General features: G+C 21.5%; 1 protein-coding gene across 1 annotated transcript; it reads right to left on the bottom strand.

Moving 5' to 3' along the window:
• Positions 1–1,161: 1,161 nt before the first annotated feature.
• Positions 1,162–5,675, bottom strand: Vps11 (vacuolar protein sorting 11). Its single transcript, XM_011505004.1, has 15 exons — positions 5,643–5,675; positions 5,463–5,531; positions 5,224–5,397; positions 4,956–5,152; positions 4,396–4,654; positions 4,183–4,334; positions 3,875–4,108; positions 3,507–3,807; positions 3,127–3,435; positions 2,940–3,046; positions 2,648–2,860; positions 2,417–2,589; positions 2,043–2,340; positions 1,660–1,979; positions 1,162–1,587 (listed from the first exon to the last, which is right to left on the bottom strand). The coding sequence occupies exons 1-15, from the start codon at positions 5,655–5,657 to the stop codon at positions 1,223–1,225; spliced, it is 3,186 nt and encodes a 1,061-aa protein (XP_011503306.1). The 5' UTR covers positions 5,658–5,675; the 3' UTR covers positions 1,162–1,222.
• Positions 5,676–17,447: the final 11,772 nt, after the last annotated feature.

A 17,447-nucleotide genomic window follows, 5' to 3' on the forward strand; every position in this document is an offset into this window, starting at 1 on the left:
AAATTATTAAGAAAAATGCAAATATATGTGACATAAATTGCACAAAATCAAAATTTAATGAAAAAAATAAAGAAAAAGAAAAACATGTTTATCATAAAATTAATAAAATACCTGAAAGAGATAAAAGCAATTACTCCAAGTTTGTCAAATCTAACAAAGTGAAAAATGAATTTGTAACATTTACTTCAACAAAGATTTTAAAAAATAATGTATTGCAATTACCTGATAATATATTTAATAAAAAATCGATTAAATTAAAAAAAAAAATACAATATATGCCTTATGCAAAATTTAAAATAATCTCAACTAATAATAAAAGCATGGAACAATTATTGAAAACAAATCTAAAAAAAAGTAGAATATTCCATACTAAAGGAAAACATAATATTGTACATCCAACTATATTGTCCAAGAAACACAATGTAAATACAAGTAATTTCATTGAAGATAGTAAAGGAAGAAATACTTCTATAAATTTATTATCATTTCCTGAATACAATTCAAGTATTTGCATTATAAAAAAATTGAAAGAAATTCAAACAGAAAAATTAATTAATAATACCGAACATTTATCACTGATGGATAAACATTTTTCAAATAGCAAAGTATGTTTAAACTTTGAAGGTATATTACAAATTTATCATTGAAAAAACTATTTCATTATTTTTTATATTCTAAGATTTCAGCTGCTTTAGATTTTACACCATATGAATCAGTATATAAAGATTTGATAAATTTATCAATGGATGATAAACCATCATTTAGGTTTGTACGAAATAAGATTCCGGAACCTCAAGAAAAGGATATTATACCCAAACTTTCTGATTTTTATAATCCAAAATATACAAATCAATATTTCATAATAATGCGCCCTACATCTTCAAATTCAATTAATGTGAATACTTTAAATGCCTTCTCAATAAGTAATAAAATATACATATGGAAACATTCTATGAATAATAATTTTTAATATCAATTTAGACAATTATATTTATATAATAACTACATTCGTTTTATTAAATGTCTAATTTATATAATTTATTTTATTTTACCAGTTTTATATACACATCTATGTTCTAAATATAAAATTAAAATAATATTAATAAAAAAATATATCCAAATAAAGCATTGATGTATTGATTTATATAAAGCTTGATATTATGTATTATGTATGCACAAATTTTTAATGAATCAATTTCACAAGAAATAATTTTATTTTTTACTAGTCGCCATAGCTACCTTCAAATGGGTTATTTTTATCATCTTTGTAATCTTCAGAAAATGGATTTTTAGATTCATCATAATCACTCTTAAAAGGATTTGATGGAATAATTGATATTTTAGGTGGAATGAATACTTTTTCAGCTAGTGAAGATTTTGATATTACATTATTTACAATTTTAGCTTCAGGAATAAGTATTGAAGACTCTCTTTTTAAAATGGCTTGAGTTGTTGAAAAACCACTTCCAATTATATTAGCTTCTAATGGTGAATTATAGATATTTGTTTTATTTACTACATGCAGTAAATCCTCAGTTAATGGCTGAGATGAAAATAAATCAGTTTTGGTCTTTTCTTTCGGTTTAACTATAAAACAAAATGAAATTTTTGGTACACAATACACTATATATTGATTAAATTTTTATTTATTTAACATACTATGTTTTCCTTTAGTTAATCGAATCTTAGTTTCTACATCAAGTTCATAGTCATTATATTTTAACTTTTGTTCTTGATTAATCAATTCTATAATTTGTGGTTGTTGCCATTCTGCAATAACCATAAGTTTTTTGAAAACTCCACGACCAAAATAATCTGCAACTAATGAAAAAGGGTCTTCTGCTCTGTCTAAAAGACTATGAAAAGTTTCATGAAGGTCTTTTGATTGTTCTTGAACTCTAATAATATCTAACCACTTTTTATTATTTGGCATACAAGCTGGGCATTCATTTTCATTTTCTGAGAAGCTTTGAAAACAACTAGAATATATTTATAATTAAAATTTTATTTAAAATTATTAAAGTTTATTAATGTATACTAACTGTTGATGATAAGAATGTTGACACATAAAGTGTACTGACGGTAATTCTAGCTGATGATGACAAGCACTACACCTTGATCCTTGAAAAATAATTGTACTGTTTTTTATACTTTGTATTAGTTCTCTTAATTTTTTAGTATCTAGTCGATATTTTTCTGTTAATTCAGTATCAACTTGGACTTGTTCGTATTCTTGTCGTAATACACTATTTAAATAATTTCGAACATCTCCTAAAGTACATGTCAACGATGTTGAAAGTGCATCAATTACCATTAACGGTGATAATAATTTTTCGTTAGCTACAAAAATATTTATACATATTTACAGAATATTTATTTTTAAAAATGAACAAAATAATTTTTCGATAAATCTTACCAATATAATCAAGAATATCAGATAAAAATTTAGGAGGTGTATTTTGATTTCTTACTATACTCCATAATGTTTGAATCCATAAATTTGGATCTTGACGACCAAACTTATTACACGTAGCTAAAACTTGATCAATATCTCCTTCACGTAAGTGATATTGCAATATTTCTTGATATCTATAAAATTTGTATTCATATTACTATAAAGCATAGTATAAAATCATAATATTCTTACAATTTCCTTTCTTCGTATAGATACAACACTCCTCGTCCAAAATTATGTTGATGACATAATATTAATATTTGATCCTTGCTATAACATGCATTTGAACTTTGTAATAAACGTACAACATTTTGCTCATATTTTAATTTTGCAATATCTTCTATTAAAGAAGACCAAACATGTAAATAATGTTCAACTAGAGTATTGTATACTGGTGTACTCCATCTATAAAATAAAATTTCTTTAATCTGAAACTTATTTATGGTATTTAAATTTAAATTATTAATGAATACTTTTTATTTACTTGCTATCGGTTTTAATTAAATATTCCAAAAATTCTACAAGTCGTTCAGAATTTTTCAAAAATAAATGTATATAGTCTTCAGGGTTAGCTTGTCCAATTGATTGTTCCTAAATATTACATAATTATATATTTTAATAAATTATATAAAGAAACTATTTATTTGTATTTAGTTAATAAACAAATATACCTTATATAATGATTTATTTGTTGGTTTATAATTTGTACAAAGATATTTTAAAAATTGTGTTGCTTCATTAGGAATATTTTCAATAAGAATATTTCCATATTTTTTCATATTCATTTCAGCTTCTTCAAAATCTAAAGTAGCTATATATTCTAAAGCTTTTTTGTATTCCAATTTATCTTCTATTTGGATACGAAGGTACCACCCATGCTTTTTATGCATTTGAGCTAATAACAATGCATCCGGAGGAGAACTTTGTCGACAAACTTTTATAGCAATTTCAACATCAAAATCGATTTCACGATCTTTTGTCTATAAAATATTTGGTTTATTCATGAAATTTTTGTTCAAAAGTATAATTGTTTGAAATAAAAAATTTTTACCATTATGAATTCTTTCAATTTATCTGTGTGATTAAGTTTTGTATAACAATTTAATAATAATGTTGTATGATCTTCAGTAGCTTGACTTTGTTTATGTAAAGCTTGAAGATATGTAGTTAAATAGTCTATATGCTGTGAATCTAAAAATTTTCTAATAATATAAGATGGTTCTAGTTTTCCTATTGTTTTTATGTATTGTTCTATGGCGCCATTATGATCACCTTTAGAATATAGGTGATCACCATATTGACGAAATATATCAACAAGACCTTCAATATCATAATGGTGATTCTTAGCTATTCTATAAAAGTTTGTATAGTTAAAATTAAACTTAAAAATATTAGATATAATTATTTAAATAGCAATACCTAATAGAAACATCATATAAATTTTTCTTAAAAAGTGATGTCAATTTTGACTGTAAATCCTTTTCATCTAAATGATACAATTTACAATCTCCACTCAGTATGAAAAAGCCCCCCCATTCTGATAAAACTGCTTGAATAGATAACATGGTAGCAGAAAAAACAATAAATTTATTTTGAATATCAAGAACTGTAATAATGTGCTTATCAGCTCCTGGAGGTATTGGTTCTATAGAACTAATATTGAACATTATTAAATACAAATAAAATTATAAATATAAAAACTACTGTTTTATAATTAATAATTTTACCTTGGTTTTGTAGAAATAGTAGTTGTTCTAGGTACAATTCCTGTGTCTTTAGCAACTATAACTAAATAATTTCTAAACCATTCTAACATTACTTTTTGGCCTTCTACTGCATAACATGGCCCTCTACCATCTGGAGTATAACAATAGACAGCCTGAAAAATTTTGTCTATAAAAAATTTTATATATAAAAATATTTTTAACTATAATATTTACATCATTTCGACCAATCATAAAATGGTTGTCTTGTTTTGATTCTGCAAGAACACTGCATTTTCTTGGACAACCCATATTATCCAAAACGGATTTGAATTCTTTATCTTTAATTGTTATATTATATATATAAACACTGTTAACAGTTGCTACAAATAAATACATTTGTTTACATGTTGATTTTATTGCAAGGCCAGTTATTGCTGAATTACTATCTTTTAAAATTTTTATTTTGTTCTTTCTTTCACGTGTCAAATCACCTCTAAAATAAACATGTTTTAAGCAAGTATTATTTTTTATTTTAATCCTTAAATTAAAGAACTAAATAAAGTTGAAAATATATCAATCACTTAAATTTACAATTAAAAATTAATTTCACCATGTACTTTAATAAAACATTATTTAGTTATTTACTAATAATTTACTATAAAGGATAACATTCAATCATATATTTTTACATAGAAAATATATCTTAGTTTTTACCTGTAAATATAATTTAAATATTAACTGTATATATAAGAATATTTATAAATAAAAATCAAGGGTTGATTCAACTTTTATACCTATAAAGCATAATAGAACCATCTTCAAATCCAACAGCCATTAATGTTAAACTTGAGTGAACACATAATACGTTTGCAGGTATTGCTCTATAGCTAGGTACAGCTCTACTGATGCGTACACAGGTAGGAAATCCTTGTTTATCTTTTTTTATTAAATTCCATACTTTAATGGTTGGATTACATCCAGTTTCATCTTCCTAGAATAGATATAAAGTCCTTAATATATTATTTAAACATTTATGGGAAATTATTTAATAAATCATTGTACTCCGATTGTGAAGAGAAATATAGAATTTTGTACTTGTTGAGCTGCAGTTAAACTAGTTTCATATGCTTTAAACGTAGTTATTTCATATTGTCTATTGACTAAATGTATATTTCCATTATTATCTCCAAACACCAAGTGTCCGTTTCCACTTGTTCCTGCTATGATTCGTGCTTCCTATCATTCAATAATTTAAGTATAAATTTAAATTTAAATATAAATTTTAATAAAATTATGCTTACACCAAGAATTTCTACGATTTTCCCAGAATCAACATCCTTCTTAAGATCAAAAAAATTAAAACGACGCCACTAAAATATAATATTTTATAAATAATATGTTTTACTTTAATTATATTACTGTAATATGTTAAAAATATATTGGAGAATAATATTTACAAAATAAATTACTAGAAAACTTACTTCTAGAAAGGTCATCCTTGATTTTTAAATTTTATCGAAACATTCGAATGAAAACTAGAAAATTCTAAATTAAAACAATTTGTTTTAAATTACTTATAGAAATAAGTAAACTTTCATTCTTTCTTAAATAATAAAATACACTCAAAATAATTAAATAGATAATTTAATAATATACTTTTAACTTTACTTGATTGTTTTATTCGTTCATTAGTGAGTATAAGCTTTCTACACTTTCTCTTAGATGGCAGTATTTACTATGAAAGTAGAGATACATGTAACGATACGAATGAGCTAATCTAGATTCTATGCTATATACTAATTGGTTAATGTATGCGCGGTTGTTTGATCTTTTATTAAAAAAAAAAGGAAAATTAAAAAGATATTGTTTTATATTTTTGTATTTTAGAAATGGTCTTTAAAAAATTTTTGAGTTTAATTATAATTGAAATGATCCAATTACATGTAATAGGTAAATTATTTCAATTTTCCATCTCTGTTCTATGACCGAATTCACTTAATTAACTTCATTTTATTTAAACAATATTTTGAAATATACACGTGTATATGCTTATATCGTTCTTGCAAATCATGTTTACTGTTCTATATGACAAAAATTACAAAATTCATTAACAATTTATTCAAAAACCATTTTTTAAAAACACACGTAAATATAAAGCTTATAAAAATTTTAGAATACATAACTTCAAAAATACAAATAATTTATAAGCTGCTTTTAGAACTAATTATATTATTAATTTACAAATTATAAATTTGTTATCATAAATTTTATTATATATATATATATATGTATATATATATATAGACTACTATATACGTTAATGTATACCTATATGTCTGAAATTCTAATTGTTTACGAAATATACATTCGATATTTGTACAGACGATAACTAGTGCTAATGTTGTAAGTTTTAATGATCAATATGTTTTAGAATAATTGGAGAGAAATGCAATAAAACAATTGTTCATTATTAGAATTTTTAATTTAACAGAAAAGCAATGAAGTACTAATCCTTAATATTGTTATTTTCTTTAATATTGATATTTTCCTTCCATATAGAAAGGTAATCCAAAAGGATATTTAAGATAAACATGTTATAAAGAATCTTAAAAAAACAAATAATTTATAATAATAGAAAAAAGAAAAGATAATTAAGAGAGGTAAATACAGCAAGGTATATACATAGATCAAAATAAAAATGAAAGAATTAGTAAAGTTAATTCCTAATTTTATTAATGTAACTGAAATTTACTAACTCAGAAGAACTGATCATTAAAGGCAATATATATGTAATAACCCATAATGTTTTTAATGCACAATTTTATTTACTTGCAGAATAATTCATTAAGGTTAATTATAATTATTTATTCATTTAAGTAATTTGCAAGTAAATAGTTCAGTCGGAATTTTAAACTGTTTATTTATTTTTAGCTATTGTTTTCTTTAAATTTGTTATTTTTTTACAGTTTTAGTGAAAATATGCCTACCTAAATTGTGATACGATATTAATAGAATTATATATATAATTACTACAATTCTTAGGTATATGTTTAGTTATATTTATAAGTACAACACATTTATATAATTATTTTAATACATATTATATAATTATGATTATTTTATTTTTTAAATACCTTTCGCATTTTAATCCTGAGATATACTTTAATATTTATAAAGAAATTTTAAGAATTTTTCTAATTGTAATATTTCAGTTTTTGTATGATTTTAAATATTATAAATCCTCTTTGAGATAATATATTATTCCTTAAATAAAAAATGCTTCAAAATATAGTTAAGGTTTATAGAACAACATCAGCTTTATAATATTGTAAATTATATACATAGATTTTAATTAAATATGTTAATTTTTAATGTCATAAATTTGTATATCGTTATGAACAACGGAAGTTCGAAAGTTATCAAAAACATTTTGTTATATTTCATAAGATATAACGAACAAGTCAGTGAATGGTTATTCTATCAGACAAAATATTCTGTCAGATATATATATTAATCATAAAAACATCGTTAAATAATTTTGATATCTTAATTATATTACAGAGGAACCACTAGTGATCAAATAACGAGTAGATTGGAATTAGCTATAGAAAACCAATATTAATATTTATAAAAACGTAATACATAATATTGTATAAATAAACTGTATCCCTATACTTAATTAAATTTATATTCATATTATTGCTTTGTCGAATATTTTCTGCATTTATAATACACTAATTAAATATAGTAAAATATTTTTAAATTTTTATTTTATAAAATCTTATGGGACCATTAATATATTATGAGATTAGTATGTAATATTTATTCAATAAAAAATTATATTGTTATTTTAATAAATTAAACTAATTAATAATGTATTCATTTAAATATTAAATAAGATTTTGTAGCTAGCAGCATATATCCATTGTTTTATTTTTATTCAAATTTTTATTATATAAAATTATCACATTATAAGATATAAGAATTATATCTACCCAATTAGTTTTTTAATTTCATCATTTTTTAATTTAGTTTATTTAGAATTATATATATAAATATATGTAAATTTTATATTATCTATATAAGATTTTTAAACACCATTTCTACGTTTCTCAGTTTAATTTAAAATTATTCGATATAATTTTATATTAAATAAATTGATTTTAATTATTTATTAATTTCTAATAAAATATTATAAAAATATAAAATATTATTATAAATTATAAAATATTATAAATTATAAAATATTATATGATTTATTATTATTATCGCACTATTATAATATTATAATTATTTTAATCCAGATACGAAGGCTAGATTTAAATGTTATTACACCTTTTAATTATAATACTTTATTTAATCTTATAAATCATCATTAATAATTCATCATTCATTAATAAAAGAAAATAATATTATTTTTATTATCACTGTTAAATGTCTAATTTCAATACAATAAACACATTTTGTAATATTTTACTTTCTAGTTTTATTCGTCTCCTTGATTTATTTATTTGTCTTTATTTAAGTTACGATAGTATATTAGTATCTATTATTTTTAACACTATGCATAGAATTTTCTATTTATTTATACCTTTAGTTATTTTGAATTTCTGTGTTTATTAAACTCGTAATTCAAATAATCATATTAATAATTTGAAGCAACTTCATATCGTACTTTTTTATGTCAAAGTTTGAATATTATATTTGCTTTTTTTATACACGCAACTATTGAGGAATTTTTATTTTTATCATATTATGCGATATTGAATCATTTCGCATAAACAACGAGATTGATTCTAAACATCTTATCACGTTATGTTACCGTATTACTACTATACACCGCATAATATATTAGACATACTATGATATATCAAAATACGTTAACTTACATTAATATTTATTCTTCATTTTTAATTAATACTTGTTGGTACATTAGAACATTAAACTTTATTTTCTACAATGATTAGTACTAATTATTACATATTGTAACTAATAAATAACGAATATAATAATAAATGAAAAATTAAAATATTAAAACTAATTACTAACACTTTTAGTTTATTTTTTTTCTTGGTTATATTTTGTTACTATTTCTTAATATTATTAAAAATGAAAATAATAACATTTATTATTATTATTATTATTATTATTATTATTATTATTATTATTATTATTATTATTATTATTATTATTATTATTATTATTATTATTATTATTATTATTATTATTATTATTATAAAGTACAGACACTTAATTGTACGTCATAAATCATAGAAACACATTTAGATTAATATATTTAGGTATCAATGGGTTTATTAAATAAATAAAACTTGGTTCTTCAAACTATTTTTTTTTCAAATAATTCAATTTAAATTTAATAGTATATTCTTCTGTGCCATTTATCATATGACAATTGAAATTCTTTCAGACCTATAGTTACATATCTATAATTGTTTGACCATTGTAACCTTTGTGGGCAATTAGTTATGTGTAGTATTTATCGAATTTTTCGAGAATCCCAATTGATAATTTTTCTGATCTTAAATCAATATTAGAATTATTATTAAATTCATTCATGAGTGCGAATATCTTTCTATTATATAAATTAATATACCTTTAATATACCTCCTACAATATTTCAACTAATGATTATTAATTAGATGTATAGAAATTATATAATACTTAAAATTTTACCTAAAAAAATTCAAATTTAATATTCAAAGCTTAATTCTGGATGAATGCATTTTGATTTTTTACAGTACTTGAATTTTCTTTTTTCATCATATTAATTATTTTATATCTAAATTATTTGTATGCTAATTAATAAAAGTAATTTCGCACGATATGTAAAATATTTAAATTATATAAAATTTTTTTTTTAAACTAGGGATTATAATGACAAAGTTAGTAACTTTGTTATTTTAATGAAGCCTAAAATAATTTCAAAATTCAAAATAAAAGCTAGACATAAATATTAATAGGTTCTTTCCTCATTTATAAAATTATCTTATTTAAAATAATTTTATTATATAAAATATATTTATATAATATTATGTATTGTTATATACTTTTATATCTGTATATTAAAAATATATTTTAGATATATATACAAGATATATTTATACAGGAAGCTGTATAAAGTTAATTTTATTTATTCATAACCGAATCTAGCAACAATAATATTTATTGTACAGATTATCACTTATGTTCTATCTAGATTGTAAATTGTACATACACTTATCAAAAACTATAAGAATTTCTATAATATAAATGCATATAATATAATTAAATTACTATCTCATTTGGGAATTTCAACATCAAACATTTAATGAGTCGACTACACAATAATCATGACTAGTAATAATTTAATTATAAAACACAATTATGACATTTTAATACTATAATTTTTCATGGCTTTACTTTTAACTCAATATATATTTCACTGATAATGATGCCATTTTATATTGAAAATATCAAATAAAAAATACATATGCATAACAGAGATATATAAATCTTATTTTTATGTTTTTTATTCTAATATAAATATTCGAATTTTTTATTTTACTAAATATAAATTATTTTGACTACAAGCACAAGTATTATAATAGCTTTTTAAAATATTTAAAAATATTGCGTGTGATATAATATCGTCTAATGCTTTCCATTAATCAAGAATCTGACAGAATAACTATCTAAATTTTATTCAAGGTGATTCTAAGTATTTTCTGTGATGAGAATGGATATGTGAGATTCAAAATAAATCTATTCAGAAAAGATATATATATATATATATATATATATATATATACAGGTTGACTTCGAAATATAATATGTTATATTTCCTGCAAATCTTCACGATAATCTAAGGTCATCGCTGAATGGGAAAAATATAATAATAATAGAGGTAAACTATAATAATAATAATATTTAATAAGCGGGTTGAATACCGAACTCAAAACAAAAATTCTATAAGTTTGAAAATAACTTCTACTATAATAAATTTATCTCCAATAAATAATAAATAAACTTGAATCTTGCTCAAATGTACTTGCAATTCAGTGCACCATACTCTACGCATTAATCAATGTATAACTTAAAAGTAATCATTCTAACGACTTTAAATAAGCAGAATTCTGATAATTAAAATGTATATGCTCAAGTTTAAACTATTTATGAATTAGTAACTATAGAAACAACCAAATAACTATACAATAATAGAAATAAAACAAATACCTGGCAAAAGAATTATAGTTTCAAATGATATATAAAACAAATAAAGTATATTTTAGTGAGAAAAATTATTATGAATATAATTTGCACTATATTACGAGTAAATATATTATAGTGTAAGTTATTAATAATGTAAATATCTTAAATTGTCATCTGTAGATGACTTTTTTTATGAAAGAAGAAGTTAAAAAAATAGAAGAGAAAAAAGGAAAGAATAAAAAAATCGATATAATTTCGAATTAATAACAACTAGAATACTTGGTTAAGTAGTCGTTTAATTTATTTTAATCTTTTGTCACTCTTAAAATAAGTGGCCTACACTGGAACTTACTGTATTCACCCTATGGTTGTATGAATTATATATAAAATACTGGAACTCAGTTTACAGGAGAGTATACTCTAATTGTCTCGTGTAGTCAAGCGGCTGGAGAAAAACTAATATCTAAAGCGTAACGAATAAATATATGTTGGAGTTGTGTTAAAGACATATCTGATAGCATATCTTCATATAACAATAAGCACGATACAATATTATAGAAGGAAAATTGGGAAACTAAGAAATATGGAACCCAAGGAATCTATATATTATATGTGTATGTATGCGTTTAACACCATACCGGACATACTGATTAAATTTTCAAAGTAAATTTAATAACGTTTTTATTTTTGGTGAACATAAGAAGCACTTACATAAGAAGCTTAAGAAGAGGTAAATTGACATGTTAGTTTATAGCAAATAAACAGTTGTCAGTTATGTATAAGTGTCATATATATTGAATATTTATTTTTTTTAATCCAACATGTCTCTAGAAATATGTAATAACCTACGACCACAATATTATTTTGTGTAAAAACCCAACAAAACAATTATTACAATAAACATAAAAAATAAACACTTGACTGTTTCTATTTATTATTTAAGTTCATTATTTAGTATTTAGTTTATATAGCACTATCATTTTCATCTTCATTGAAATTTATTATTACTACAATTTACTACTTGTATTCTTGTATAGTTGACTTAATTTCTTCTCTTTTTATTATATTCTAGTTATCAATAGAGGTTAAAGTTCTATTGAGTTTATATTTTAATTTTATATTTTTAATTGTTCTTACAATTTTTTATTTTTTATGATTATAAAAAATAGTATATGATTTATGATGATAATATGATTCATTTTAATAGAAGATTAATCTTTTTAATAATCATGTTTGAATATTTTGTGGCTTCTTTCGTTAAATTTATTAGATTATCAACAAAATATAGATTGCTTATTATACGGAGTAAAAGACCCGAAGGTAGCTAAGATAAAATGTGCAGTGAAAAAAGTTTATTTTTCAAACAAGTTTAAGCAATATACTATTAACAACAAATTATTTATTTGAAGGTTAAAAATAGCTCTTTTACAGCTATTGAATTTAAAAATAAATATAAGGCCGAATAAAAGAGTCTAAATTTTATTGTTAATTGTATTTTACATTTTTTATTTAGTTTAAGTTATTTATATTTTCTATCAATCTACTTAAAAATATTCAAATAAAATTGTGGCAAGACATAATAGTTTTGTCATAATTTCCTCCTTATATTCATTTATAGTGCTTACTGTTTAACTTTCATGAACAAAATTTAGTATTGCTTCTCTTTTTCAATTTTATCAGCATCAAACTAAATTCAATCATTTAATTGAATTCTAAACATTTTTTCGTTGTAACGATTGTTTTTAGTTATGCATTTTTATATTTACATGGTTTACAATGTGTTTTTTATGTAAATGAACCTTTGGTAAGTTTTTTATTTGATTTTTCTAAACGTATATTAAGTGAATACAAGCAATATACCAAAGTAATTGACTCGAATTATAATAGCATGCACATAAGTTTTTCAATAAAAAAATTTATTTAAAAGTAGTTATTATATTTGCAGTCACAGCTGTTTTAGACAGAAGAGCCCAGAAAATATTTTTATCAATTCTATTGATTTTGCTCTGACAAAATCATCGATGTCAAACTTTCATTAAGTAACTTCCTTGGTCGTCAACTAAAGGTAATGAGATCCATATACAATTAGCTATATACATAATCAAGTACAAATTATTTAATGGTCAACAAACGATTGCCAAAACATCTCTAGATTTTTATGCTGATAATGGATTAAAACATAATTTCAATTCAACAAGGTTTATAGAACCGCGAATATTGTTCTATAAACTTACGATAAAATTTAAAATACTAGTCTTCGTTTTTTTAACAATATTTGTATTTAAATAATCCATAAATGTTGATATTCTTCTGTGGATTATTTATTAATGTTATTACCTATAAAACTATTAGATTTTTTGTTTAAACCTAAATATAATATATTCCTTTAATATTGTTTCTAGATACATATTAATGAAATCTATTAAATAAGCCTTTTTGTATTCTACTTCTTATAAACTATTTCACCAGATTAATGAACTGTCAGAATTATATTACATTGCTGCTTCTTTTTACAAAAAGTAAACAGATAACATAGATTTATAACAGTATAAATGTCTTTACTTTATCAAAATAACCCATAGAAGATGTTAGAATGGAAAGTTTATAATAAAAGTAATCTAATTAATACACAGTAAAAATGGCACTCAAAAAAATATTTCTCTTACCTGGAGAAACTAAAGAATAAAAATTGTTTATAGTTAACATTCTTATCTTTTCTCAGAAAATAAACCATTGGATTACCTTAGGATGTAGAATGTCGAATAATTAACAGTTACATTTTTATAGAATCTATTATTTGAGCATATGAATATTTTATACCTATTATTTAAAAAAAAAATTCTTTAGCAATTATTTTCAAATATATTGTATAAATATTTTATTTTTGTGTAAGAAAATTGTAAATGAAATTAAAACTGTCTAGCATTAAGCATCTGACACTACTTCAATATGATGTCTCTCTTTAATAACTTAGGGACAATTAACTGTAATTTATTTGATTGAAATATTTATTTGATTAAAAATTATTGTATAAATAATTTTTTATCATGATATTTTTTTTTAAAAAAACAATCATGATTTCTATCAGATTTTGAATTTTACTGACATGTACATTGACAGATTAACCAATGTTTACGAATAACAAGAATAAATATATTAATTGGTATCAATAAACTCTATCTACATTAAATAGATATCCATATTTAATCCGATTAGTACTCGCTAAACCCAATTTGCTTTTTAAATATAAATGATTTTTAAATTAATAGAATCATTTTAATAATAATAATAGAAGAATCAGTATTTAATAATGTACGTATGATTTTTTTTATTGAAGATAAATGAATTGTTTTTTTGTGTCAAAAATTGTTTAAATTATGTAATTTTATATTGCAGACATTCTCAAAGCAATGTTAATTAAGCCTTGAAGTTATTACAGGAATTAAAGGATATATGTGAAAGAATAAAGGATGGAAACATGGTATCAAAGTATCCGCGGGCATGATTCTAGACGAATAAAAATTGATGGAGTTCTGTTTCATTTGAGGATATGTTCAATCACACATTGTAACTTATCTAAATGTGGAATCGATTACCTGAATAAAACAAACTCCTACAATTATAGTACCCAATTGATAAATTTATTGAAAATTATGACAGGATTATATAAAAATTTTAAAAAGAACAACTTCTTTGGAAAAAACAGTGCATAATAGTTTAAAATGAAGATTACATTATTACTTTGTTTTTACATTATTTTATATTTATAATGAATAAGAACCGATATAATTAAGAAAGTCATAATTTTATTTAAATGAATAAATAAATATATATATATATATATATATATATATATATATATTATTTTGACAATATAAAATTATATACTGTAGCATGAATAACAATGCAGATCAATTTAAATTATTTGTAATCGTTCCTCTTATAAGTAATTCACAGCAAAATTTCAATAATTAGTTATATTTATTAAAATAACTCGCTTAACACAGTTTTAAAATCATTTGGCTAATTTACAAAATTAATCTTTCTAATAGTATAGATATTTATTAAGATTATTTTCTTATATAATTAATAACTTATCATATATATTATAATATTGTATTACAATACTATCGTAATTATATTTTAAGTAATCTTTTATTATATTTATCTATATCTTATTCATATAACTAAAAGAATCAATATTATCTACGAATTAAATTATAAGTAGCTATAATAAATGCGTTTATATTAAATATAAATTCCTTACATAATTTATTGCATAAATATATACTTTTTTACTATTTACAATTATTAATACTTTTGATATAGATAGCGATAACCTGAAATTGCTAATAATACAATACAGCTAGATACAATGATAAAAATAGCTTTTAAGCAGTTATAATTATTATACTTGAAGCTAAAACATTTTTTCAACATAAAGAGTATCACAAATCATTGTGTGAAATTGAAAAACTATGGTAATTTAAATTATATTGCAGAGGATACAATATAACCTATTTCATTTATATAATCTTATTTACATCTTTTTATTTAACGATAGATAGTTCAAAAGTAAAATTAACGATTAAGTATACTTGATAAAAAATTGTTAAAAAAAAAAAATTAATTGGGACATGTATTTTTTCCAAATATTACTTCCCCTGGCTTTACATTAGTAAAAATTAATAATTTGATTAAGATATATTTTGCCATATTTAATGAAATAGTCTTAATAATAGCAACAACAGCGATAGTAATAATGATAATGTAATGAATGCAAAAATCTCATTTTTATTCTATTCCATGTAATCGTAATAAGATAACAATTATTCGATGTAAAATAACAATAATTATATATTAATTTTATAAATTAATTATAATTATATTTTGATTATTTGTAAATAAATGCTTAGTATTATAGTTATATTATATGTGAATACAGGAAGGAGCTAATAAAGGTAATTAAAGAGGAGATAAGGATATTCATTTTTAATTAATTTCATATTATTCTGATTTCTACAAATGACTGAAAAGGTGTCGGTACATCTCGACTCTCTTTGCAGTAATAATGTTAAACCAATTTGTAATAAACTTATTGACAATTCCAAGATACTTATTCAGGGTAAAACGTGTTCATTATCCATAATTCCACGATCGGTATCTTTCCTTTCCGCATTTATCTGATTTTGTAATAGGTATTCATTTTTTACATTACTTGAACTTTATTGATTGATTCAAGAAAAATAATACAACTTTCTTGTATATATTAACATGATAGTTGATTTATACATTTATTTATTTTAATAAAAAACCCAATCGAATATTAAGTAACATCATTCTTTTTTTTCTATGTTATAAAGATAATTAAAAAATTGTTCTTTATAAAAAAATTGAAATGTGTCAAAGTACAAAACAAAACAATTATATACATTTCTCTATTTCTATATTTACTATTTTTACTCTATTTCTACATTTCTCTATTTATATATATATATATATATATATTTAAAATGAGACAATGCAGAGATATGTTTTATTTTATAAAAGTTACCCAACAGTACATCATACTATAACTTTTAACTATATTTTATGTATAAAAAAGTTTTCGAATTTTATTTATTAAAACAATTTTAAACTCAAAACACTAATAAAATCTAACCATTCATAAATTATATATAGCTTACACAAAATGTACAATAATTAAACAAATAAAAATAATGAACTTGTTTTATAACAAATGAGTATATAAAACATTTTTATAAATGGTAAAAGTAAATTAATCGTTGATAAAATTTTTTCTGTTTATTAATTTTTCTAATTAAATATCATTATTTTATATTTTATATTTATTTTATACCATTATTTTATATAAAAATTATTTTCAATCTTAAAATTTTCAATTTTAATTTGACGAAAATCTTGACATTTCCTAAAAATTACGATTATGATATTTTTCAATTAAATTAAAATCATTTCGTATAAACATTTATACATATTAATACAATGTGACTGCTGATTGACTTGCTTATTCAATGGTTATCATTCCTCAATTTGTATTCAATAAATTTTACTTT

Source organism: Ceratosolen solmsi, unplaced genomic scaffold (genome assembly GCF_000503995.2).
Source record: "Ceratosolen solmsi marchali unplaced genomic scaffold, CerSol_1.0 scaffold49, whole genome shotgun sequence".
Taxonomy (NCBI): Eukaryota; Metazoa; Arthropoda; class Insecta; order Hymenoptera; family Agaonidae; genus Ceratosolen; species Ceratosolen solmsi.

Bases quoted from the DNA above. Each gene is read 5' to 3' on its own strand.
- Vps11 (XM_011505004.1), bottom strand. The intron at 4,109-4,182 runs GTAAAATTATTA...GTTCAATATTAG, and splicing joins ACTATTTCTACAAAACCAAG to TTCTATAGAACCAATACCTC. The intron at 2,861-2,939 runs GTAAATAAAAAG...TTTATTTTATAG, and splicing joins TTAATTAAAACCGATAGCAA to ATGGAGTACACCAGTATACA.